Source organism: Budorcas taxicolor, chromosome 1 (genome assembly GCF_023091745.1).
Source record: "Budorcas taxicolor isolate Tak-1 chromosome 1, Takin1.1, whole genome shotgun sequence".
Taxonomy (NCBI): domain Eukaryota; kingdom Metazoa; phylum Chordata; class Mammalia; order Artiodactyla; family Bovidae; genus Budorcas; species Budorcas taxicolor.
In genome coordinates this window covers 161,597,469-161,623,399 of record NC_068910.1, presented here as the reverse complement: position 1 = coordinate 161,623,399, position 25,931 = coordinate 161,597,469, and the positions used below count along the sequence as shown (strand labels likewise).

General features: G+C 37.6%; 1 protein-coding gene across 1 annotated transcript in view; it reads left to right on the top strand.

Moving 5' to 3' along the window:
- The first annotated feature begins 5,140 nt into the window (after positions 1-5,140).
- Positions 5,141-25,931, top strand: part of SEC62 (SEC62 homolog, preprotein translocation factor) — a 32,160-nt gene continuing 11,369 nt past the window's right edge. The window contains exons 1-5 of the mRNA XM_052641305.1: positions 5,141-5,195; positions 13,940-14,048; positions 15,252-15,357; positions 21,271-21,475; positions 21,722-21,814. Of these exons, the coding sequence (XP_052497265.1) occupies positions 5,160-5,195; positions 13,940-14,048; positions 15,252-15,357; positions 21,271-21,475; positions 21,722-21,814 (549 nt within the window). The 5' untranslated portion in view covers positions 5,141-5,159. The remainder of the gene's footprint in view (positions 5,196-13,939; positions 14,049-15,251; positions 15,358-21,270; positions 21,476-21,721; positions 21,815-25,931) is intronic.

Here is a 25,931-nt window from a genome sequence, read left to right as displayed (position 1 = left end):
TTCAGTTCAGTTGCTCAGTCATGTCCGACTCTTTGCGACTCTATGAATTTCAGCATGCCAGGCCTCCCTGTCCATCACCAACTCCTGGAGTTCACCCAAACTCACGTCCATCAAGTCAGTGATGCCATCCAGCCATCTCATCCTCTGTCGTCCCCTTCTCCTCCTGCCCCCAATCCCTCCCAGCATCAGAATCTTTTCCAATGAGTCAACTCTTCACACGAGGTGGCCAAAGTACTGGAGTTTCAACTTTAGCATCATTCCTTCCAACGAACACCCAGGGCTGATCTCCTTCAGAATGGACTGGTTGGATCTCCTTGCAGCCCAAGGGACTCTCAAGAGGCTTCTCCAACACCACAGTTCAAAAGCATCAATTCTTCGGCACTAAGCTTTCTTCACAGTCCAACTCTCACAACCATACATGACCACTGGAAAAACCATAGCCTTGACTAGACGGACCTTTGTTGGCAAAGTAATGTCTCTGCTTTTTAATATGCTATCTAGGTTGGTCATAACTTTCCTTCCAAGGAGTAAGCGCTTTTTAATTTCATGGCTGCAATCACCATCTGCAGTGATTTTGGAGCCCAAAAAAATAAAGTCTGACACTGTTTCCACTGTTTCCCAATCTATCTGCCATGAAGTGATGGGACCAGATGCCATGATCTTCATTTTCTGAATGTTGAGCTTTAAGCCAACTTTTTCACTCTCCTCTTTCACTTTCATCAAGAGGCTTTTTAGTTTCTCTTCACTGTCTGCCATAAAGGTGGTGTCATCTGCATATCTGAGGTTATTGATATTTCTCCTGACAATCTTGATTCTAGCTTGTGGTTCTTCCAGCCCAGCGTTTCTCATGATGTACTGTGCATAGAAGTTAAATAACAGGTGACAATATACAGCCTTGATGTACTCCTTTTCCTATTTGGAACCAGTCTGTTGTTCCATGTCCAGTTCTAACTGTTGCTTCCTGACCTGCATAAAGGTTTCTCAAGAGGCAGGTCAGGTGGTCTGGTATTCCCATCTCTTTCAGAATTTTCCATAGTTTATTGTGATCCACACAGTCAAGGCTTTGGCATAGTCAATAAAGCAGAAAAAGGTGCTTTTCTGGAACTCTCTTCCTTTTTCCATGATCCAGCGGATGTTGGCAATTTGATCTCTGGTTCCTCTGCCTTTTCTAAAACCAGTTTGAACATCTGGCAGTTCACGGTTCACGTATTGCTGAAGCCTGGCTTGGAGAATTTTGAGCATTACTTTACTAGCGTGTGAGATGAGTGCAATTGTGCGGTAGTTTGAGCATTCTTTGGCATTGCCTTTCTTTGGGATTGGAATTAGGTTTATCATATTTTACTTTGATTTAAACATATTTATATTAAATTTTTTCTTTGTGATAACAGCATTAAGTCACTGACATTATCAGTTAACATATATTAAAGTGCTTTTATGAAAACAATGCCCCAGAAGATCTGGCCATTATTTGCTATGCTTCCCTACAATTTTTTTCTTTTCAGTTTAGTCATACATATATACTTAACATACCAAATGGACCCAGAGGAAGTGTTATTTAAAACAAAAACCTAAATGTATCAGTGTCCAGTTTGCATATCCCTGATCCATGGGAATACACATTTACATACTATTTATTCCCTTCTACTTCCTGGGATGGTAGCTCCCAGGAAACTGAATTCTTCAAGTCCTCACCTATTCATCAGTCCTCCAGTGAGGGTATCAAATTACAGAACTCTTTGCTTAGCAGAGCATGGTAATGAGTTTTTATATTTATGTATCCAAAGGAATCTTATAAAGAGTAAAGACATCAAATTCTCTACTCCATATGGCAAGAGAAATTCTGAGTTTCAGAGACAGCCCTGGGGAGAAGAAGTGAGAGTCAAGGGGTAAACAGCAGTTTTGCTTTGACAAAAGAAAGGGAAAGAGGCAATATCCTTCATTTGGGAAAGAAATAAAAGCCAAGTGACAGGAATGAGATTGCAAATTCAAAAGGAAATCAGAGCAACAGGAGAAAACTCACCACTACCACCATCAAAGATATAATGGGGTGATGATAAGAATGTTTGAGCTATTTTTATATAGATATTAAGTGGATGTTAGACCCAGAACGTGACATTTGGGTTATAACTGTAAACTTAGTCATTCTTAATGTTGCTATACACAACTGGGGAGAATGGGCAGGGGGCAGTTAACAATGAACAGAAGATAGTCTATAGAGTATAGAGAGGGTGGAATTGGGGGGAATGATTAGGAGGCTTTTGCAACAACAGTTCAGGTAGGAAGTGATAAAGACTTGATCAAAGCAATGGCAGTAGGAAAGATGAGGAAGGGAAGATTCCAAACATCTCAGCTGTAGACTCAACAGGATTGTTGACTGACCGGTTGGGATAACTTCCTTGGAGGTTTCTAGCATGAGTGATTAAGTGAACAGTGATGCAGTTATAAGTTTAAAAATACAGTAAAACGGACAGATTTTGCCAGGGAAATGGTGATTTCTAGTTGGCCATTAATTGGAGATATATAGAAGACAGTTAGAAATATACATTTATGCAGTATTTTGGAATTAAGCTATTAAAATGTAAAAGAATCTCCAGAATGTATAGAGAAAAAGGAAGAAGATGAACGTGGAAGCATGGTGACCATGAACATTGACAAGCTAGGTAAAGAGAGAGGAGTCAAAAGAGAAACAAGAAGGAAGAACCCAATATCACAAATGCCAAAGAAGGAGCATAAATTAAGTGCATGGTCAATATTGTCAAATCCTTAATATGATGCTGCAAAAGAAGCTATCGAATTTGACGTGAATTATTAATGGATGGTGGAGGTAGAAACCAAAGTGTTTGAACCTGAGTCTCTTGTGTCTCCTGCATTGGCAGGTGGATTCTTTATCACTGAGCCACCTGGGAAGCCCATTCTCCAAATACAACAGTACAAAACAGATCTACCCTGATTCTGGGTGGGGAGGCCTGAAGGAAATAAACACATTTCATATTGTATTGTTTTGGGTTAATCAGTAAGAATCACTTTTTCCTTCACCCCTCCCTGACTATACATACCTTGATTCTAGATTATAGATGGAAAAGGAACCAAAGGACTTGTTGATACTGTTTCTGGAGTGCAGAATTTCATAGTTCAAAAATGAACTTCAGCTATCTTATTTTATAAAAGAATAGGCATCAAGATGCCACTATTCACCTTATTACATACATACTATGGAAAACAGATAATTTTTTAATGATATATGTTCAACATAACATTAAGTGAAAAAGGCATATTATGCAATATGATCTCAATTGGAGGAAAGGGAGAAATATATAAGTACACACAAAGTATAAATACTAGAAAAAAATAAACTAAAATGATAACAGATTTTTGAGTGGTAGCATTAGGGATTTTTATTTCCTTCATCTTGCTTTTCTACATTTTTCCAATTTTCTACTATTTAAAATGCTTTAAAACCTCCATTAAAGTCACGAGAATTTCTATCTAGAAACACTTACTAGCAATTTAAGCCCATTCTCTTTATCTGGGCAACTCTAAAATAACAATGATGACACCACCCTTACAGAAGAAAGCAAAGAAGAAATAAAGAGCCTCTTGATGAAAGTGAAAAAGCTGACTTAAAACTCAACATTCAGAAAACTAAGGTCATGGCATCTGGTCCCATCATTTCATGGCAAACAGAAGGGGAAACAATGGAAACAGTGACAGACTTTATTTTTGAGGGGGCTCCAAAATCACTGCAGATGGTGACTGCAGCCATGAAATTAAAAGACGCTTACTCCTTGGAAGAAAAGCTATGACCAACCTAGACAGCATACTCAAAAGCAGAGACATTACTTTGCCAACAAAGATCCGTCTAGTCAAAGCTATGGTTTTTTCAATAGTCATGTATGAATGTGAGAGTTGGGCTACAAAGAAAACTGAGCATCAAGAATTGATGCTTTTCAACTGTGGTGTTGGAGAAGACTCTTGAGAGTCCCTTGGACTGCAAGGAGATCCGACCAGTCCATCCTAAAGGAAATCAGTCCTGAATATTCATTGGAAGGACTGGATGCTGAAGCTGAAACTCCAATACTTTGGCCACCTCATATGAAGAACTGACTCATTGGAAAAGACCCTTATGCTGGGAAAGCTTGAAGGCAAGAGGAGAAGGGGAGGACAGAGGATGAGATGGTTGGACGGCATCACCGACTGGATGGACATGAATTTGAGTAAGCTCCGGGAGTGGGTGATAGACAGGGAAGCCTGGCCTGCTGCAGTCCATGGGGTCGCGAAGAGTCAGACACGACTGAGCGGCTGAACTCACTCACTCAAAATAACAATAGTTATAACTAGTCTCCCAGGTACCCTGCGATCTTCTTAATTTCAACTTCTTAGATGTTCTCTATTTATCTTATTAGTTCCTCGTACCTCCCTGAGTTCTGACTCTTGAATTCTAAAAGAGCGTTTTGAGAAGCAACGTGGAAAATGGAATTCGGAATCCAAAGTTTGTGTCAGATGAGCCCAACTACTCTCTACATTGTATGGGGAAAGATAATTGGGCTTCAGTCTAGGATGTGCCATTTACTAACCGTGGAGCCTTAGATAAACCAGTTCGTATCGCTGCACCTCCGCTGTCTCAGTTTTCCCACCTTCAAAATGGGAGTAGAATTTACAAATGGGGTATGGATAGGGCAGGGCTCACTAGCAAAAAAGGAAGTATCACAAAGACTGTCTAGAATTCCATCCACTGCTATGCCATGTCACTTCAGTCGTGTCCGAATTCCACAGGTCCCAGTAAATCCTAGGGGAAAAGCTCCACCCCAAACCGACTGACTCCGAGGGGTGGGGCCCCGGAATCTGTATTTTAACAGCTTTCCAGGTGAGTCAGATGTCTAGTGAAGAGGACTCTTTCCAGTCCTCCAGCTCTTTGACCCACTGATTAACTTCCTTCTGGTCCCAGCGATTTCCAGTTCCTGCAAAAAAAGGAGCCGAAGAAAGACGGGAGAAAAAGTATATCCAGGGTCGGAGCGGCCGATGCCGGTCACTCACCAGCTTCCTTCCTCCCCCGGCGCCAGCCGCCAGGTTACATAACGGGTCCCGCGGCGCGCTCTCGCGAGGTTTCCACCGCCCCCCGCCTCGGTCCACGTCAGAGGGAACCGGGCGGAGCGGCCAACATGGCGGAACGCAGGCGACACAAGAAGCGGATTCAGGTAGCAAAGCCGAACCCTTGGGTAGGGGGCTTTAGGGCGCTCGGAAGTGGAAGATGCTGGGAAAACTCCCGGGAAGGGCGAGCGAAATCGAGGACGAGGTGGGGTGGGGTTCCACCGCGAGGCCGCAGGTTGTGGGCTGCGTCGTTGTGAGGGGCCTGAGGAAGGGCGGCGTTGGAGACAGCGGAGGTGCTGGGGCTGCAGCGGAAGGCAGCAGGAGCTGCGCTCGGAATCGGCCGTGGAGGCGCGGCCGTCAGTTCAAGGTTCCGGTGGAGGCGCCGGCCTGGGCCTGTGCTGGGAGGTCAGCGCCCTCCGAGCACAGACATCGACCCTCTCGAGCTCCTCCCCTCCCTTCTCCAGCCCATCTTTTCGCCTTAGCTGTCCCGAAATTGAGGCCACGGTAACTAGGGTAGAACGTGGAGGACTGACCTAAAGCTACCCGTTCTTTGTGCGCGGATAGAAGGACCGTAGGAGGTGGGAGTGAGCGGGATTTGGTCAGCTGTCCCGAGGCCCAGGCGGCGAACTGCGTATCCAGGTGTTCGTTTGCTAGTACCCTCCTTTCTCCTTTTTATTATGAACGTAAGCGTCCAGTTGAAGCTTTGTGGCTTTCTTTCAGCGACACAGTGTAAATAAAACTCTCAACGAGCGGGTACTGCAACGAGCGGGTCGCGCCCAGGAACGTTTGACATGGCAGTGTGTCATCCTCATAACCTACATAGCATCCCTCCCTCATTCCACAGGCCTGTCATCTGTGTATTTCTTCCCTACAATTTTCCTCTGTTGTTCATGCTCTCTGCTGAGAGGATTAAACATGTGGAACATCTTAGATTCAGGATGTGTGTCTGCTTGTTAGTTTATATGCCTAGGAACCTTCATATGTCATCATAAATTGGGCATGTTGTAAATTGTTAATATGCTAATCACAAATTGTTACACTCATTTTCTTTCTGTTCCTTACTATTTCATTGTTTAGAATGACTTTCTGTCTGATGTTTTATTTCCCTGTTTAAAAAAAGTTTATCACTTACACCATGGGTGATTTAGGTATGCAAGTTAAAATTATCCTTAAAAGTCTGAAGTACTAGGGGAAAAAAACATGTGATCAGTAAATCTGGAATTTTGGAATTGGGAAGAAATAAGAAAGTAGTTTCAAATAGAGTACAGAAGGGGACCAAAATGAGACAAATCCTGCCCCCTCCCCCAAGTTCAGACAAGTCATAAAACCAAGGCTTAAGTTTATTGTGAAAGAAGTTTATAATTATTACTATTCCTAGTCTTTCAAAATTTAATGTTATTGGTCAGTTGTGGATACATAATATTTTTATTAGAATTTGTATTGAAGTTGTCAAATTAATACTTACTGAATTTCTTATATTTACACATACGGTACATTTTATGGCCCTAAATAAACTTTTTTTTTAATTTCAACTGTTCTTTACTGTGGTCACAAAGGTGATATTAATTTACTTTGAATAGCTGCTCTATTTCAACTGTGATCTCATATTAAGCAAAAAGATTAAAAACTGGTATAGCAGTGGTAGTGACTGGGAGCTAAAACTTGAGCCATACTGTGCCTGTTTGTACCCCAGTGTCAGTAATTATTAGCTGTGTAACTTTGGTCAAATTACTTAGCTTTTTTCCTCTATTTCCAAATCCATAAGAAGGAATATTTACCTTGAGAAGAGATCCTCTTCGGGTTGTGGTGGAAAAAATACATGAGTGGATGTCTTGTTATTAAAGGTTATAAAAGCTGTGAAAATAGTATTTGGTACATAACTCTCTTTTTCCACCTCCCTGAGGATGAAGGGTTTAGGATAACTTTTTTTGGTTTGTGCTAAGCACTCTGATATGCTGAAGAAAGATTAACAGTTACCTATTCAGTAAATAAACCTTTGAGTTGTGAGTGCCATAAAAAATTTTTTACTTACTATTGTTTAATTGTGGATTAGCAAAGTATGTGAGGATCTGATTATTAAAAATCAAGTTGTTATACTGCTAAGTGAAAATAAATGACATTTCTCAAATCCTCCAACTTTTCTATATAGCTGTGCTGTGTGGAAGGAATGTTATAGAGCTCTTGGGCATGCTACTTGGAGTACTACTATGCAGTCTCAGCAGATTAATAAAAATATACAGTAGCTTATCAATCTCCCTTTTTTTTCCCTCAAGGAATCAGAAACTAATATTGGCATTACTTTAGACAAAAAGATCAAATGTAGTGGCCATGTTTACAGTTGAAGTTACAGAAAAAATCCTATTGTAAGACTTTTAGACAAAAAGTTCTGTAATATCAACTCGATTTCCTGTTGTTTGTTACTTGATGTTTCATGTTTACAAAAGATTTCTACATGTAATAGAATTAGGGACCTTGAATTGTAATTTATATGTTGGGGGAAAGGATTGCTACATGCAAGTTCGGGGTTTTAAAAAGTAGTTAATCTGTATGCTTTTTCTGGGATAGCCTAATTTTAGATTTCTGGTATTCCATCAAAGTTGGAAGCAAGAGGACTATTTCGTCACATTTCCTTCTTGGACTCACTTTACTGGCCACTGAAAACCAAAAGTGAGCTATGTGTTCATTGACATTACATTGGGAAGTTTTCTTGTTCGAGATTCCCAAGTGAAAGGGATCTCAATTCAAATTAATAAAATATTTGAAAACAAATAATTGTTAGTTTTCTAAGATATGCAACCATGTAAGTTCAGGAACATACAATAAATGCTTATAGGTTAACAAAGTGCTGTTTACTAGAAAGGTTAGCTTAAAATCCTAGTACCATCAAATTTTAGAGTTGAAAAGGATTTTCAAATTGGGTTTTTTGGAAGCCTCAGTAGTCACTACTATACTACCATTATCCCCATCCTTTAAGGTACTATGTGACTTTAAGCAAATGGTTTATCTAAGATCTCTTCTGGCTTTCAGATTTTAACTTGAAACCTATTTGCATTTTCACAAATATTTTACACTGCTTGTGAAAGTGTTTGTCGCTCAGTCGTGTCTGACTATGCGACCCCATGGGCTGTATGTAGCCCACCAGGTTCCTCTGTCCATGGCATTCTCCAGACAGAAATACTGGAGTAGGTAGCCCTTCTCCAAGGGATCTTCCTGATCTAGGGATGGAACCCTGGTCTCCCACATAGCAGGCAAATTCTTTACCATCTGAGACAATACTGCCTGTATAAAAATACAAATTGACAATTGGTGCCCTAATCTATTTTGCTCAGTTTATTCAACAAGCTTATTTATTACCTAAAGCCTCTTGATGAAAGTGAAAGAGGAGAGTGAAAAAGTTGACTTAAAGCTCAACATTCAGAAAACGAAGATCATGGCATCCGGTCCCATCACTTCATGGGAAATAGATGGGGAAACAGTGGAAACAGTGTCAGACTTTATTTTTTTGGGCTCCAAAATCACTGCAGATGGTGACTGCAGCCATGAAATTAAGAGACGCTTACTCCTTGGAAGAAAAGTTATGACCAACCTAGATACCATATTGAAAAGCAGAGACATTACTTTGCCAACAAAGGTCCGTCTAGTCAAGGCTATGGTTTTTCCAGTAGTCATGTATGGATGTGAGAGTTGGACTGTGAAGAAGGCTGAGTGGCGAAGAATTGATGCTTTTGAACTGTGGTGTTGGAGAACCCTCTTGAGAGTCCCTTGGGCTGCAAGGAGATCCAACCAGTCCATTCTGAAGGAGATGAGCCCTGGGATTTCTTTGGAAGGAATGATGCTAAAGCTGAAACTCCAGTACTTTGGCCACCTCATGAGAAGAGTTGACTCATTGGAAAAGACTTTGATGCTGGGAGGGATTGGGGGCAGGAGGAGAAGGGGACAACAGAGATGAGATGGCTGGATGCCATCACTGATTCGATGGACGTGAATCTGAGTGAACTCCGGGAGTTGGTGATGGACAGGGAGGCCTGGCGTGCTGTGATTCATGGGGTCGCAAAGAGTTGGACATGACTGAGCGACTGAACTGAAGATTATTTCTGTTGAATAAATTGATTTTAAAATTTTTTCATCATTTTGAGGGTAGGAGAATGAGGGAGCAGAAATTCTAAGTCAAAAATTCTGTAAGATTGAAGCCCATGGCTTACTGACGTTTGATCTAATTTTTTTTCTCAAAAAGGTTATTTTAAGTACCGGCTAAAATAATATATAGCTAGAAATGGTAACGGAGAAGGCAGTGGCAACCCACTCCAGTACCCTTGCCTGGAAACTCCCATGGACGGAGGAGCCTGGTAGGCTGCAGTCCATGGGGTCGCTAGGAGTCGGACATGACTGAGCGACTTCACTTTGACTTTTCACTTTCATGCATTGGAGAAGGAAATGGCAACCCACTTCAGTGTTCTTGCGTGGAGAATCCCAGGGATAGGGGAGCCTGGTGGGCTGCTGTCCATGGGGTCGTACAGAGTCAGACACGGCTGAAGCGACTTAGCAGCAGCAGCAGAAATGGTAACCCCAGTTTCATTGTAGTATTTTTTAATGTTGATGTATTCTGAAATAAAAAATAGTATTTGTTAAATAATTTAAAAAGAAAGTTCTACCCTAGCTTTCCATTTTTGTAATTTTGGACTGTGAGTTGCAACTGCTGGCATCTTGTTGTTTGGGTTGGCAGTCTACCCTCAAAATGTATTGCTTCTTTGCTTGCTCATTCCAAGATGTTTGGGCTCATTCATTGAGCTACAAAGTTCCCTTCATTGGAGGGTTGATAAACTTGTTTCTCTCTTTTAGTGGCTGATGCTGTTCCCAAAAGACCTTCAATTTTGTCATTAGATTTCTAGAAAAGTTAGGAAAATATTCTCAAGGTAATGTATATATAGACAGGAAGAAGATAAGACTGTTTTAGCCTGCAGCAGGGGAGCAGTGAGAATGAAGATTCTGTGGCAGGCTCTTCTGTATTACCAGCTTCCCAAGTCATGTTATCTTGGTATGCTTCAATAACAATCTTTCTGGCTTCAAAGCCCCAGCAGATGGCACAAATCCTAAACTCTTAGAGGCAGCCTACAATATGTATAAGTTACATGTGGTAAAATGAACATGTCATACTTCACAGAAGATAATAGAAGTTTTTTAAGGATTTGAACTTGAAGGAAGAGCAAGGAAGATATCAGTTCTTTTGTACAAATATCTTAAGAATTCTAGTCAGATGTTTTAGGGAAGTTACTGATACTTTAAGAAAGTATCAATGAATAAGGAACTCTGTGTCTAGTTGAGAGAGATTATTCAAGTCCATGTTTTCTGGGCCTTTTCTGTTTATTCATGCTTAGTAGTGACTTTACCAAGGAGGGGAAGGGAAGGAAGATAGAATACTTGAGTATGTTTTTGCAGTTGTGGAAAAGAGCTTGGTGAATTTGAAGTTAATTGTTAAAATGAGGTTTTTAAACTGTTGTGGATTCATGTAGAATCCGATTCCGTACTGTATAATAATAGAGTGAACTTTTCAGTTTCTTTTGGTTCCTTATAACATAGTTTACATGTGATGCCTGTATCAACAGTCAGTAGATTGGTACCATGTTTAGTTAATGGTTTGAGTGTTAGTATGAGTGTAGACTTGTCATGCCTAAAGTTGATGTGATTGTTTCCTCCCAGAATAACCTTCATTCCGAAATTCTATTATTGAAAAACTGTCCTTTTAGTTGATCAAACTAGAAATTTGACATCTTTTATTAATTTCATTCATCCTTTATCATTGAGTCCTTCCTATCAGTTCTACACTTGAAATGTTTCAAATCTCAAAATCCTTCTTAGTCCAGAGTATCATGTCACATCCTACTTGAACACTAACTAGTTTCCCTGCCTTATGCATTTATTCCCCAGTTCATTCTACATGTAGGCTCCAAAATAGTGTCTCAGTCATTTTTTTTCTCGTTATGTCCTCCTCCTAGTCAAAAACTTTCTGTGACTTACAGGGTAAATTTAAAATTTCTCAGAATGCTTTGAATACTATTTAGCCCTATTATACTTACATGTACTTAGCCTCAAAATGCTTTCTAACTTGTCTCTAGTGAAACCAAATTTTATACTCATTTTCAGCCACAGTATTTTTATACTATTCATTCAGCTTATCCTAAACTTGTTCATTTTTCAGAATCTAGGTCCCTCTTCCAAGAGATCTTTCATAGCTCCCATTTTGTACTCCTAAAATATTTTTCCTACCACTCATTTTGAAAAATAACAATTGTTGTTTTGGATAGTTGTAACATACTGTAGGTATTGTGCCTTAACAGATTTTTGGTATTAACTGTAGCACCCAATGGTATTTTAGGGTAAACAACTCGGTAAGTGTATGTTTGAACAATTTGCGTTTATCTCTATTCCCCCACATATCATTTTTAATCAAGCATATCCCAGTAACAAATCAGTCAATTGGATAAATCTTTAGATTGACAACAGATGTATTAACTGAGGGAAAAATTAAACATATATGGGTGTGATTATAAAATAGTATTGGTCTCTATAAAGCCAATTATACTATCTCATTATTACCAACTACTTATATAGTATGACTTTTTTGGCTGTATATGAACATACAGAGTATTGTTTACTAATAGATAAGGCTTCTAGAAATTCAGTGTCAGACATAATTAAATGCTATCATTTTACGTATACTAATGTATTTTAGTGTGATTTCAAAAACCAAAATATAGAATACTTTTTAGCTTGTGACAACTATATTTTGTGAAAGTGAAAGTTGCTCAGTCTTGTCCGACTCCTTGCGACCCCACGGACTGTATAGTCCATGGACTTCTCAAGGCCAGGATACTGGAGTGGACTGGACCCCAGATTAAATAATTATGAACACTGTAGATGGTAGTGAACTTGGTAGTGTTAAAGTTTGAATTTATAGCTTTTTAAGATACTATTTTTCTGTGATATTTATTTTTATATATAAAACTAAAGGTCTTTTATTCTTATAAATATTTGGTTTTAATATAGTCTTCATTTGGATTGAATGGTTTGGGTTTTTAGTTTTTCTTTTTTTTTTTTCAATTTTTATTTTATATTGGCCTATAGTTGATTTACAATGTGTGGGTTTCTAGTTTTTATTGTCACAAATAGTAACCCACAAATGAGGTAGTATGACAGTATAAAAATCATGCACTGTGTTAATTGGCTGTGTGAAGCAGAGAAATTGGGAAATGCAAAGGAAGAAATCCAAGAAGTAGCTGCCTGGTGACCCAACAACAAGGGCACAGATTTTCCCTTCATCTCACAGATTACTCCTCTTCAGGATAATGGTAAAGCTGCAACTTTGTTAGTTGTCCCTTATTTTGCACAGACATAAGTGAATTCAGACTTCTTTGAAATTTGTGGAAAAACTGACGTAAATACAGATGATTTAGATAGTTTATTTTTCCTTTTTTGTATTATTAGAATGTCTTGCCTAAAAGATAACTGTCTTCAGCATTATTTGTTCTCAGCAGTCTAGATTCTTGGCAGTTAATTCTTCACAGTTATTTGGCACTTTATTCATTTTAAGAAATAGACCTTCATGAAATCATTCACATTTAAATTATACGTTGCTAGAAATATTGCTTGAGTTCTCTATATATTGTGCTTAAAAATGTGAAGACAGTGCTTTTATTTTGATATTAGTAGCTTACAGCAGTAAGACAACTTCTAAAAGTAAAAAAAATACAAGATGTATATACAAATGTAAATTGCTCTCATTTTCTTCAGTATATGAGTGGGGACAATAAGTACACTGCTTTTAACTACTCAAAAGTAGTTCAGAAGATAAGGAAATAACAGCAAGATGGGAAATGATAAACAATGAAGTGGTAGAAAATTTGGAAGAAGGAATGGGAAAATTTTAGAAAACAGGGAAGGATTAAAGCAGCCTTTTCAGAACTCTTTGTTCACTTCCATTAATCAGTTCTTAAAGTGAAAGTCACTCAGCCATGTCTGATTCTTTGCAACCCTCTGGACTATACAGTCCATGGAATTCTCAGTCCATGGAATTCTCCAGGCCAGAATACTGGAGCCATTCTCTTCTCCAGCGGATCTTCCCAACCCAGGGATCCAACCTAGGTCTTGTACATTGCAGGTGGATTCTTTACCAGCTGAGCCACCAGGGAAGCCCAGTCAGTTTTAAATGAGATGATAATTTACTTGTCTATTGCATTTAAAGGCAGAGTGAGAAAGGATTCCCTGAAAGTATCTAGAATTTGTAACCCTAAAACGAAAGGGAATACAAATCTTCAGCATCTCAAGTAGTATCTTGTATCTGGGACCACACTGGGACAGCTATCTTTGGTTAATTTGAGAACTCCTCCTGCAATCTCTAGTCTTTTGTTTAGGGTACATAACTTTGGCTGTTACTTAACATTTATTTATGGCACCTGTTTCTACTTACTTTGGCATTTGGGCACTCACTATTGACAACCTCTTAATGTTTTGAATTATTGTCTTACGGCTTTTAAAGAGAGACCAAGCAAGGGTAAAGATGAACTGGTACAAAGTGGTTACCATGCTGGAAAAACAACTCAAAATAAATGCCTTGTAGCTGAAGCCAAGAGAGAAGCAACTTTGGGCCCTGTCAACTTGTATTTGAAAGATGTGTAATTTTTAAAATCTCCGTTCTGTCTTTTGTATAGATTACCAGGTCTGCTCTAGAAAAAGCTTGAAAGAAGGGCCTGTAGTACACTTTAAAAGATTTTCAGAAAAGATCTGTAATTTATTCTTCAGTGTATGAATGTCTCAAGTAAATGATTACGTTAAATTTAATATTGTTACTTTGCAGGAAGTTGGTGAACCATCTAAAGAAGAAAAGGCTGTAGCCAAGTTTCTTCGATTCAACTGTCCAACAAAGTCCACCAATATGATGGGTCACCGGGTTGATTATTTTATTGGTAGGATTTCATATTTAAATTATGTTAATGTACACATTTTAGAAGGAAAGAAAGTGAAGTCGCTCAGTTGTGTCCGACTCTCTGCGACCCCATGGATTGTAGCCTATCAGGCTTCTCTGTCCTTTGGATTTTCCAGGCAATAGTACTGGAGTGGATTGCTATTTCCTTCTCCAGGGGATCTTCCCGACCCAGGGGCCGAACCCGGGTCTCCCACATTGTAGACAGACGCTTAACCGTCTGAGCCACCACCTAATTTGGGGATAGGCAGATGTTTTAAAAGTGCTTTGCAAGAATGATTAGTGAAGCTAGGTGAGGGGCATATGGCACATGATTATCCTATTCTTTCCTTTCATGATTAAAAACGTCAATAGTAAAAATAAAGTAGTTTTTAATGACATTTGAGATATTTTTATAATATAATAAGATTTATTTTCAGTACTAATTTTTTATCAGATCCTACATGTACTTAATGATACTTTTTTTAAAAAACTACAGCATAGAATTCAGTGTGAAACCAGTCTGTTGGAACCAAGTTGGGAGCTTTTTTTCTTCATATAATCTGAACAACTTCATTATAAGCTAATATCATCTGTAGTATTGCCCCATAACTGATAAGTCAATAGTTGTTGAGTTTGCCTGTCTGATCAGTTAAGATTGAATTGCCATTATAGAGAAGAAATTGCTTTGTATTCTCTTTAGTGCTATAATTAATGATTTTGCTAGTCATTAAAAGTTTGAAAAATAGACATGCTATTCTTTTCAGATCTCATCTATTTAGCTTTTCCTAGTGACAGCAGTAGATTGTTCACAGAACTTATTCCTTGGTGGGTAAAGCTTAGAGACAGAATTTCTCTTAACTGTGGTAGAGGACGATTTTTGGTTTGTCTTATATTTTGCTTATTTGATAAGAGTGATATTTACATTTATTTTGAACTTTTTAAAGAACATTTTCTCATTAATTTATATTGCTTGAGTTAATATTTTTTATTTATCATTTATTTCACAGCATTACTTTAAAAAGCTGCTTATCAGTATGTTTCACAAATTGAGCTATTTGTCATGATTGTGTCAGACTTAAATTTTCTGTTGAACTTGGTTTTATTTTCAAATGCTAGAATGTTGAAATTTGCCTTATAGAATATTATTTAGATAGATTCAAGTTCTGCTGTATACTAAACTTAAAATAATTAATTTCTTCTTTAGCTTCTAAAGCAGTGGATTGCCTCTTGGATTCAAAGTGGGCAAAGGCCAAGAAAGGAGAGGAAGCTTTATTTACAACAAGGGAGTCTGTGGTTGACTACTGCAACAGGTACTCTTTATTTCTTAGTGAAGGATAATGTGACTAGTAATTTAAAAACAGTCTCCATGGTCCTAAAGCTCCTTCCCTGTTTTCATTGTTTAGTTCTGTTGCAACATAGCTCAAGCATGACTTTTACACATAACTTGGATATCTTCAGTATCTCAGGAAATGCATTTGTTTGGAGTTAGACCATCATATTTTTATAGTTTTTATTTGTGTTCTGTTAAATTTGTATATTTGCAGGCTGACTGAACTGAGGGATTAGCAATAAAAATCATACACCAGTGCCTATCGTGAACATAAAAGTTCTTTCTTTTCTAGAGAAAATAGGTGGGGAGTCTTTTCCAAAACTTTGTCAGGGACTCCTAATTGGCCTGTTGTCCCTGTTGTTTGTGTGTCTACCCACTGAGCCATTAGCCAGGTACACTCTTCCATTTTGTTTGTGATTGCTATTGTATTCTTTCTGAAATCAAGGCAGCTGTGACATCTATCTTTTCTTGATTCCAAGACGAAGTATAGACAGTTCAGTAACATATCCATGGGTTTTACACATACTTCTTCTTTGGGAAAAATGTTCCATGGTGAATGGTGTAAAAAAATCCGTTTTCTGGGAGTCCAGTGGTTAGGACTCTGTTTCCACTGCAGGGGCCATAGGTTTGATCTCTGGTCAGGAATCTAAGATCCCTCATGCCATATGATATGCGCGCCCGCCCCCCCCCCCCCCAAAAAAAATCACTTTTCTCTTGGAAAGAAGTATGCTGGTTTTGTGGTTTCCGCCCCCCGCAGTTTTTCCCCTTGGTTTATTTTCTACTTGAACATATTGATTAAGATGTTAGTAAATCAGATTGCTTCTGTGACAGTGAATTTTACAATTGTGGGAATTTGACATTTTAGATTATCTTATGTATTTAGTAGGGAGATACACATAGCATTTACTAATATATTGATTAATGGCATTTAAAATGGCAGCCACATTTTAAGTCCTCAGTCATTGAGTTGTGTTTTAGTCTTTGTGATCCCAAGAACTGTAGCCTGTCAGGCTCCTTCTGTCCATGGAATTTTCCGGCAAGAATAGTGAAGTGAGTTGCTGTTTCCTTCTCCAGGGAATCTTCCTGACCAAGGCTTCACACCTGAGTCTCCTGTATTGGCAGGAGGGTTCTTCGCCATTGAGCCACCTGGGAAGCAGCAGCCACATGAGAACCCTCTTAAAAAGCTGTGAAAAAAAATTTCACAGTCTGTCTGCTAAAGCTGTAAAGTTGAAGAATTGTTAAATGTTTCTTAGAATTCTTAGCTGCCAGGGAATTCCCTCATGGTTCAGTGGTTAAGACTCCTACTTTCACTGCCATGGGCCTGGGGTTCGATCGCTGACTGGGGAACTGAGACCCCACAAGCTGTGCTGCACAGCCAAGAAAAGAAGTTCTTAGCTGCCAAAAACTGGAGTCATTAATGGACCTTTCAGAAACAATGAAAATTTCATTGTTGGGGCAGGGATTAGCTAACAGCAGTGCAATCACTATTTTCCTTTGTAGCCATCTGTGTATTAGAATTCCAAAGTGCAAATTTCCCTACCTGCCTCAAAATAGACTTATATTTTATACATAGTATAAAAAGTAGAAGATGCTATAAATGCACAAACAAAGAAGTTAAATCACTTACCCAAAGTCACAAAGCTAGTAAGTGGCGAGCCAAAATTCTAAATCCAGCCATCAGGCTTTGTAGGGTAGTCCATGCTCTTAAACACTGCACTATACTATCTCCTCTGAAATAATGATCCATTTAATGAAGCAAAAATTAAGATGAAGGATTAACCTGTCAGTATTGTTTGAATATTAGTGCTTGCTTTGGCAGCACATACACTAAAATTTAATATAAAATCTGAGCCCAACTCTCCAAGATAAGCAGCCAATATTAATATATTTCTCTTGGCGTTTTAGGAGACTTGATACTTTGTTATATGAAAAGCAAAAAAAACAAAAACAAAAACAAACCTTGAGTATGGAGATGGTTCTAGCAATACACTCACTTTTTGTTGTATATGTTATTCCCATTCATATCAAGCTTTTTGTGTCCTTTTTGCACTAAGATAGAGAAGCATAAATTTTTCAAAACCACTTATAATAATAACCATAGAGACCTCATGATGACCAGCTCTCATGGGTTCCTGACTGACTACAGGCAAAACCACAGAGAGACACTAGTCCTGGCTCATTCTCTGAAGTGTACTTGAGGGAGGTTGAGGAAAAACAAAAGAAAACGGGAAACTGTAGTATGATACACAAAACAGCCTTTTCTAGTATGCTCCATGCCTCTTCATGGCCTGTTTCAAGTACAGACTCTTAAATCTTGGATCTAGTGTCATCCTGACCTTCCTGTGACTTTGCATCTCCAAGCCCCCAGTCCACTAATGTCCTTTTCACTCTCATTCATATACCACACTCATTCTCTTTTCTGGTCTTTTTTAGGTAATAACCTACCACTTCCCCACGTGGTTCTATCCTGCCTGCCTCTCAGTATAAGTCCCCCACATTCCATCTTTACCATTTAGTATTCCCCAGGTCCTCTAGCTTACATTAATCTAATATTCGACAGAATTGATAAAGGTAATATCATGCAGTTTGGTCCTTACCTGTTTAAATAGATTTGTTACATGTGTATATGTTTTAAATTTCTTGCCTGCTAAATCTGAAGGCAGTTGGAGGACTGTTCTATACTTTACTGTAACTCCACAGCAGTTAGCTCAATGTGGGCATTTAATAAAACCTCACCCTTGTTAGATAAGTTAAAGTCCTAAACACATGTCTGGCGTTTAATAAACATTTACTAAACCTGGGAAAAAATTCAGAAGTGAAGAAAAGTAATAAGCAATTCAGTGACATTGTGCAGGCTGCTTTTAGTCCATTTATTTATTCTACAAGTACTTACCAAATATCTATTATAGGCCAGGCCTCAGGAATACAGAGATAATTGTGACTTGGCTCTTGCCTCCAAAGTACGTATTGTTGTCCGTTAGAGAAGATCTGTGACTAGTTACAATACAGTGTGTTCCGCAAGAAAGAAAGGAAACTTCAAGAATAGCCTCACAGAGAAAACGTTTTAATAAAATTTTGAAACATAAAATAGGTGATTACCCAGCAAACAATAGGGGAGTGGACATTTGATCCTGGCAGAGGGCATAGAATATCCTGAGTTAGGAAAGTATGAGTAGTCTGTGAAAATGTCAGTTTATGTAGATGATTTGTTCTATACGGTGTGTTTAAAGCTAAATAAATTGAGGCACTGATTTTATTACAATAGTGTCATCTCATTTTTTGAGGCATACGGTGAATTGAAGTAGACATTCCCTATCAAGGAATAAGTCAATGATTCTACTTATTAATGAATGGAATGAGGGTATAATGTAATGATTTATAAACCAAATGTGTTTTCCGTATTAAATGAAATTAATGATCTCACTACAGCACTGGTGATGGCTAACATTGAGAACATGCATTCCAGGTACCATGGTAAACAATCTGTATGCTTCTCATTTAGTTCTAGAAACCCCTATGAAATAGATACCCCATTTTAGAAATATACTAAAATTAAGTAACTTACCCAATACTGTGTAGCTAATTAGGTGATAGAGGTGATATTTGAACCCATCTACCTGATTGTGAATTTCTCATTACTAATTTGATTGGTTAATAATCTTACTTTTCTCTCATGGCTTGGAGCAGCTGTGCAGGAGAAGTAACAGAAGCAGATGTTTCTGCTGATTCTGTCCTCTTCTGTAACCGCTTCTCAGGGGAAGAATTGTTTTTTTCCCTAAAGTTCTGTGGTTTATTTTTTTAATTATTTATGTATTAAGAACATTTTTTTCACTAAAGCAAAGAAAACTTTGAGAATGCGAAGAAAGCAAAGAAACTTGAGAAAACTTTGAAAATGATGCAGAAGAAAATCCAAAGTACTAATGATGTTGCCCCAGGAATAATTACATTACCATTTGAGACTATATATTCAAGTATCTATATATATACACGTACTCTTAATATATGGAGAGCTATAATATGAACTGTAATATGAAATGCTGCTCTTCAATTAACATACAATGAGTAAGATGTTTTTTCATTTTCAAACTAAATTGTAATGAATGATCCTGATAGAAAATCTGGAACTTATGTAAGTGAAAAATAAATTAGAATATTTTCATTATAAATTTTTTTAAGAAAGTCTGAAGTAGAATGAAAATTAAAGATTCCCCCTCATTCAGATACTCACCACTACTCTTAAATCTCACTTTCTGCTCATAACTAGTTAATTATTAAGGGTCTCATTTCAGATTTTTACTTGTTTACATATATGTGTATATGTAAACAGATATTCATATATGTATATGTAGTAGATATTAATTGGAGAAGGCAATGGCACCCCACTCCAGCACTCTTGCCTGGAAAATCCCATGAATGGAGAAGCCTGGTGGGCCGCAGTCCATGGGGTTGCTAAGAGTTGGACATGACTGAGCGACCTCACTTTCGCTTTTCACTTTCATGCATTGGAGAAGGAAACGGCAACCCACTCTAGTGTTCTTGCCTGCAGAATCCCAGGGACGGGGGAGCCTCATGGGCTGCCATCTATGGGGTCGCACAGAGTCAGACATGACTGAAGCGACTTAGCAGCAGTAGATATTAATGCTAGATTCTTTGGGGACATTTCAGACAGTTGCACAATTGTATACTATATAGTTCTTCTGAACAAGAAAAAGTCCAAATGAGGAGACCTAGAAATTAGCTTTTTGGCAATGTTCATGGGATGGTCCTAATTGGGCAGCAGAAAGAAGCCCAGCCAAGCAGGTCAAAACATGGGTAAGTACAACATAATGATCAGAAATAAGTTGTATTTGGCCAGGAAGGAAGTGTCTAGTTAGCAGGTGCTATGATGTATTGGAGTAGGCACCAGTGGAGGTAGAAAGGTGGATAGTTACCATTAACAGGCCCAGCTGATGGCAGTGAGACCTAGCTTCTAGGTTGTGTTTTGATAGTTATCCTTTATCAAGACAATAAGGAAGGAACAAATGAGGAACTCTGAAACTGGAACATAAGATTTGAAAAGTTTTTCTTTTAGATGATAAAAATAAGCGTAACCCGGTTGCTTGAGTGGGATTAGAAAAGATTGAGTCAACCAAGGTTGACTTAATTTGGTTTCAGCTGAGCTTCCAAACTCATCAGATAAGAAAATGAACAACAAAAAAGAACAAAGCAAGCATCTCACTCTTAAGTTTATAACAAATATAACATGAATTGTATTAGAAGAAAAACTGCTGTGGATAAGATAACAGAATGTGTTGAGAGAAACACATAGTGTTGTCTTGCCAAATACTTTGTACAGTTTTTATCTTCATACTGTGAAGAATTGTTTTCAGAGTTCAGAAATCACAGCATATTTAATTATTCATTATTTAATTGAAGATATTTCATTATAGTGGCAGGCTGAGTAGTGAGGTACATGGAGAGAAGAAAATAACATCAAGAAAGACATCTGAAGACACCGTTTGGATCAACAGATCATGAGCACATTTTTAATCTGTTAACATTTAACTGTTTTATTTATTTTCCCCATATATTTATATTCTACTTATGTCTACTCTTGAATTTGAGATTTAACTTTAAATAAAGCAGAATTTTGATAACTCCTTATGAACCTAAAGAAAAACTTAAGGAATCTCATTAAATTACATAGTTGAAAATTAGATTTCATATAATCAGGTTGACTGCACAAGTTTTTGAATAGACTGTTTTTCCATGGACTTACTAGTTGTAATTTTTCTTGTGAGTTGCCAATGTATGTCTTTTCTTTGTTCACTTTATTCAGGTGTTGATATTTTTGCTTTTCAGTCTACATCTACATAATGGATAGGGAATATAATGTCATACCTTTTTTTTCAAGGCTTTTAAAGAAGCAATTTTTTCATCGGGCACTAAAAGTAATGAAAATGAAATATGAGAAAGACATAAAAAAAGAAAAAGAGAAAGGAAAAGCTGAAAGTGGAAAAGAAGAAGATAAAAAGAGCAAGAAAGAAAATCTAAAGGATGAAAAGACAAAAAAGGAAAAAGAAAAAAAAAAAGATGGTGAAAAGGAAGAATCCAAAAAGGTGATTTCAACTAGAATTAAGTAAAAATAAAAAATTTATTACATGCACGTTATCACTGCTGGCATAGCAAGACTTTTAAAATCTTACACAGCAACCACTTAAACCATATTAGGGTTTTTATAAATACCATGATTGAGAATTTTGATTTCTGTGTCTCATATAGTAAAACCTTGAATATATGAATGTCATATTCCTTTTTGCTTGTTTGTAAATACTTTTTCTTCTATTCAACTTGTTTTTTAATAGGAGGAAACTCCTGGAACTCCCAAAAAGAAAGAAACCAAGAAAAAATTCAAGCTTGAGCCCCATGATGATCAGGTTTTTCTGGATGGAAATGAGGTGAGAGTATCTACTAAAAGTAGAAACACAATTTTCCATAGGAGTTTTTAGAATTATCTTTGATGCCTTCACTAAGAAAAGAAGTAATTTAGATAAATTTAACCATGTAGATATAAAATTACCCTTTTTAAAAATGAATTTCTCTGAATTTATATTTATAAAAAATTAATTAAATCAGTCAGAAGTACGTTCAATTGTCTGTGATACGTAGAAAACATGAAATAACAGTGACTTAAGATGGATACTTACTTCTCTCTCATTAATGAAATCTGATGGTAAGCAGATACAGCAGCTCCATGGTGGATTTGAAGTTTTCTGCCTGTGTGAGGCAATTAGTAAAGATTATCTCCTGGTCCAAAATGACTGCCAGCCTTATATATGCATCCAGAGGAGGGAAGGAAAGTGAGGGACATGCTTCTTTTTTCAGGATACTGTCCAGAAAACAGGCAGGTTCTGGCCAGTGGAACTGAACCATTGGCCAGAACCTACTCACATGGTCATGCCTTCCTGCCGTAAAGTCTTAGAAACGTGATTTTCATACTGAGTGATCCTTTGCCCAGAAAAATACAGGGTTTCCATTACAATCAAAAGGAAAAGAAGCAGAATGGTTAATGAGGAACACATACTGGTTTCTACCTCTCACGGTCAGACAAATTACTATAAGAGTCTAAAATTTTCAACATTACTTGATGCTTTACTCAAAATCATTTTAATGTATTTAATAGAATGTTTGTATGTTGGTAGCCTTCCATGAAGACCACTTAATTTAGTCATTTAACCATTACAAAAACATTTAGTTATATACTAGCCATTGAGTTGTGAATTTCTTTCTGTGCTTAATACAAAGGTAGTATAAATTTAAAAAGTAGTCGTTCTTGGAGCTGTGAGCTTGAAATTCTGGGAAGGCTTTTCAGAAAATGTGCACTAGGCTCATTCCAGACATACTTGCATGAGGATCTCTAGGATGGAATCTAGAGTGTGTATGTGTGTGTGTTTTGTATTACATTTCCCTGATTGATTCTGATGTGAAGCCCGTTTAAGAACCAATGTAATAGAAAACCACAGGTCTTTCTTAATGTGAAAGCTCAAATGCCTTCAGTTAAACATCAGGTTAACTCTATGCCAAGTCATTTTTATAGGTGCTGGGAATAGCATGATAAAAAGATAAAATTCTCTTCTTGAAAACTCTTAGTCTAGCAAGCATACAGACCAGACATACCTCATTTTGTTGTGCTTCAGAGATAAAGTGTTTTGGGAGGGGGTTTTGTTTTGGTGTTTGTTTGTTTGTTTGTTTTACAAGTTGAAGATTTACAGCAGCCCTACATTGCATGAGTCTATCGACTTCATCTTTGCAACAACATTTGCTCATTTTGTATGGGTCACATTTTGGTGTTTCTCACAATATTTCAAATCCTCTTCTATCAAAAAAAAAAAAAATTGACTCACTGAAGGCTCTGATGATGGTTAGCATTTTTTAGCAATAAAGTATTTTTTACTTAAGGTATGTACATTGATTTCTTAGACACGATGCTATTGTACACTTAATATTGACTATAGTATAATGTAAATGTAACTTTCATATGTACTGAGAAGACCAAAAAATAAAAAACTGTATTATTGCAGTATTATTGGAGCTAATCTTGGAATGTGAAGTATGCCTGTACTGTATTATGACATGGGATAGTATTATGATGGGAGAATACCAATCAGGGATGGTTAATCTAATCAAAAGAGGATTAAGAATGGTCTGGAGATCCTGGATACTTGAGCTGAGCCTTGAAGGATGACTGGCAGATTGCCAGGTGCACTGCAAAGGAGTTAGAGGCCTATTAAACAAAGGAAGCAGCCTGAGCAAAAGCTTGGGTGCTTGCAGTCCCAAAAAGGCTAAAGTTTTATTCTGTACAAAGAAGTGTGCTTTCAGACTTTTTAAAAAATTTTATCTATTCTTTAGTTGAAGGATAGTTGCTTTACAGAATTTTGTTGTTTTCTGTCAAACCTCAGCATGAATCAGCCATAGGTATACATATATCCCCTCCCTCTTTAACCTCCCTCCCATCTCCTTCCCCATCCCACCCCTCTAGGTTGATACAGATCCTCTGTTTGAGCTTCCTGAGACATAACAGTAAATTCCCATTAGCTATCTGTTTTACATATGGTGATGTAAGTTTCCATGTTACTCTCTCCATACATCTCACCCTCTCTTCCCCTCTCCCCATATCCATAAGTCTGTTCTCTAGTTCTGTTTCTCCATTGCTGCCCTGCAAATAAATTCTTCAGTACCATCTTTCTAGATTCCGTATATATGCATTAGTATACAATATTTATCTTTTTCTGACTGACTTCACTCTGTATAATAGGCTCTAGGTTCATCCACCTTATTAGAACAGACTCAAATGCATTCCTTTTTATGGCTGAGTAATATTCCATTGTGTATATGTACCACAACTTCTTTATCCACTCATCTGTTGATGGACATCTAGGTTGCTTCCATGTTGTAGCTATTGTAAATAGTGCTGCAGCGAATATAGGGGTACATGTGTCTTTCTCAGTTTTGGTTTCCTCAGAGTATATGCCTAGGAATGGAATTGCTGGATCATATGGTGGTTTTATTCCTAGTTTTTTAAGGAATCTCCATACTGTCTTCCATAGTGGCTGTACCAATTTACAGTCTCACCAACAGTGCACAAGTGTTCCCTTTTCATCACATCCTCTCCAGCATCTATTGTTTGTAGACTTTTTGATTATGGCCATTCTGACTGGTATGAAGTGATACCTCATTGTAGTTTGATTTGCATTTCTCTAATAATGAGCAGTATTGACCATGTGTTAGCCACCTGTTTGTCTTCTTGGAGAAATGTCTGTTTAGGTCTTTTTCCCACTTTTTGATTGGGTTGTTTTTCTGGTATTGAGTTGTATAAGCTGCTTGTATGTTTTGGAGATTAATCCTTTGTCAGTTGTTTCATTTGCTATTATTTTCTCCCGTTCTGAGGGTTGTCTTTTCACCTTGCTTATAGTTTCCTTTGCTGTGCAAAAGCTTTTAAGTTTAATCAGGTCCAACTTGTCTACTTCTGTTTTTATTTCCATTATTCTAGAAGGTGGGTCATAGAGGATCTTGCTTTGATTTGTGTCATAGAGTGTCTGCTTGTGTTTTCCTCTTAAGAGTTTTATGTTTCTGGTCTTACATTTAGGTCTTTAATCCATTTCTAGTTTATCTTTGTGTATGGTGTTAGGAAGTGTTCTAATTTCATTCTTTTACATGTAGCTGTCCAGTTTTCCCAGCACCACTTATTGAAGAGGCTGTCTTTGCCCTGTTGTGTATCCTTGCCTCCTTTGTCAAAAATAAGGTACCCATAGGTGCATGGGTTTATTTCTGGGCTTTCTATCTTGTTCCATTGGTCTATATTTCTGTTTTTGTGCCAGTACCATACTGTCTTGATGACTATAGCTTTGTAGTATAATTTGAAGTCAGGAAGCTTGATTCTTCCAGCTCCATTCTTCTTTCTCAAGACTGCTTTGGCTATTCGAAAATTACTAGAGCTAATCAGTGAATTTAGCAAAGTTGGAGGATACAAAATCAACACACAGAAATCATTGCATTCCTGTATACTAACAATGAAAAATCAGAAAGAGAAGTTAAGGAATCAATCCCATTCACCATTGCAACAAAAAGAATAAAATATCTAGGAATAAACCTACCTAAGGAGACAAAAGAACTATATACAGAAAATTATAAGACACTGATGAAAGAAACCAAAGATGACATAAATATATGGAGAGATATTCCATGTTCCTGGGTAGGAAGAATCAATATTGTGTGACTCTACTACCAGAGTCAGTCAGTCTGCAGATTCAATGCTATCCCTATCAAATTACCAGTGGCATATTTCACAGAATTAGAACAAAAAATTTCACAATTCATATAGAAACACAAAAGACCCTGAATAGCCAAAGCAGTCTTGAGAAAGAATGGAGCTGGAGGAATCAAACTTTTAAAGATGGGAAATGTCTTTTAAAATTTGTTTCTTTAGAGTGCTAAATGGCAGAAGTGATATCTGTAGATCTGATTTCCCGGATAAATATGCAGAGTTAAAAAAGAGGATTGTTGGAACCAGATCAA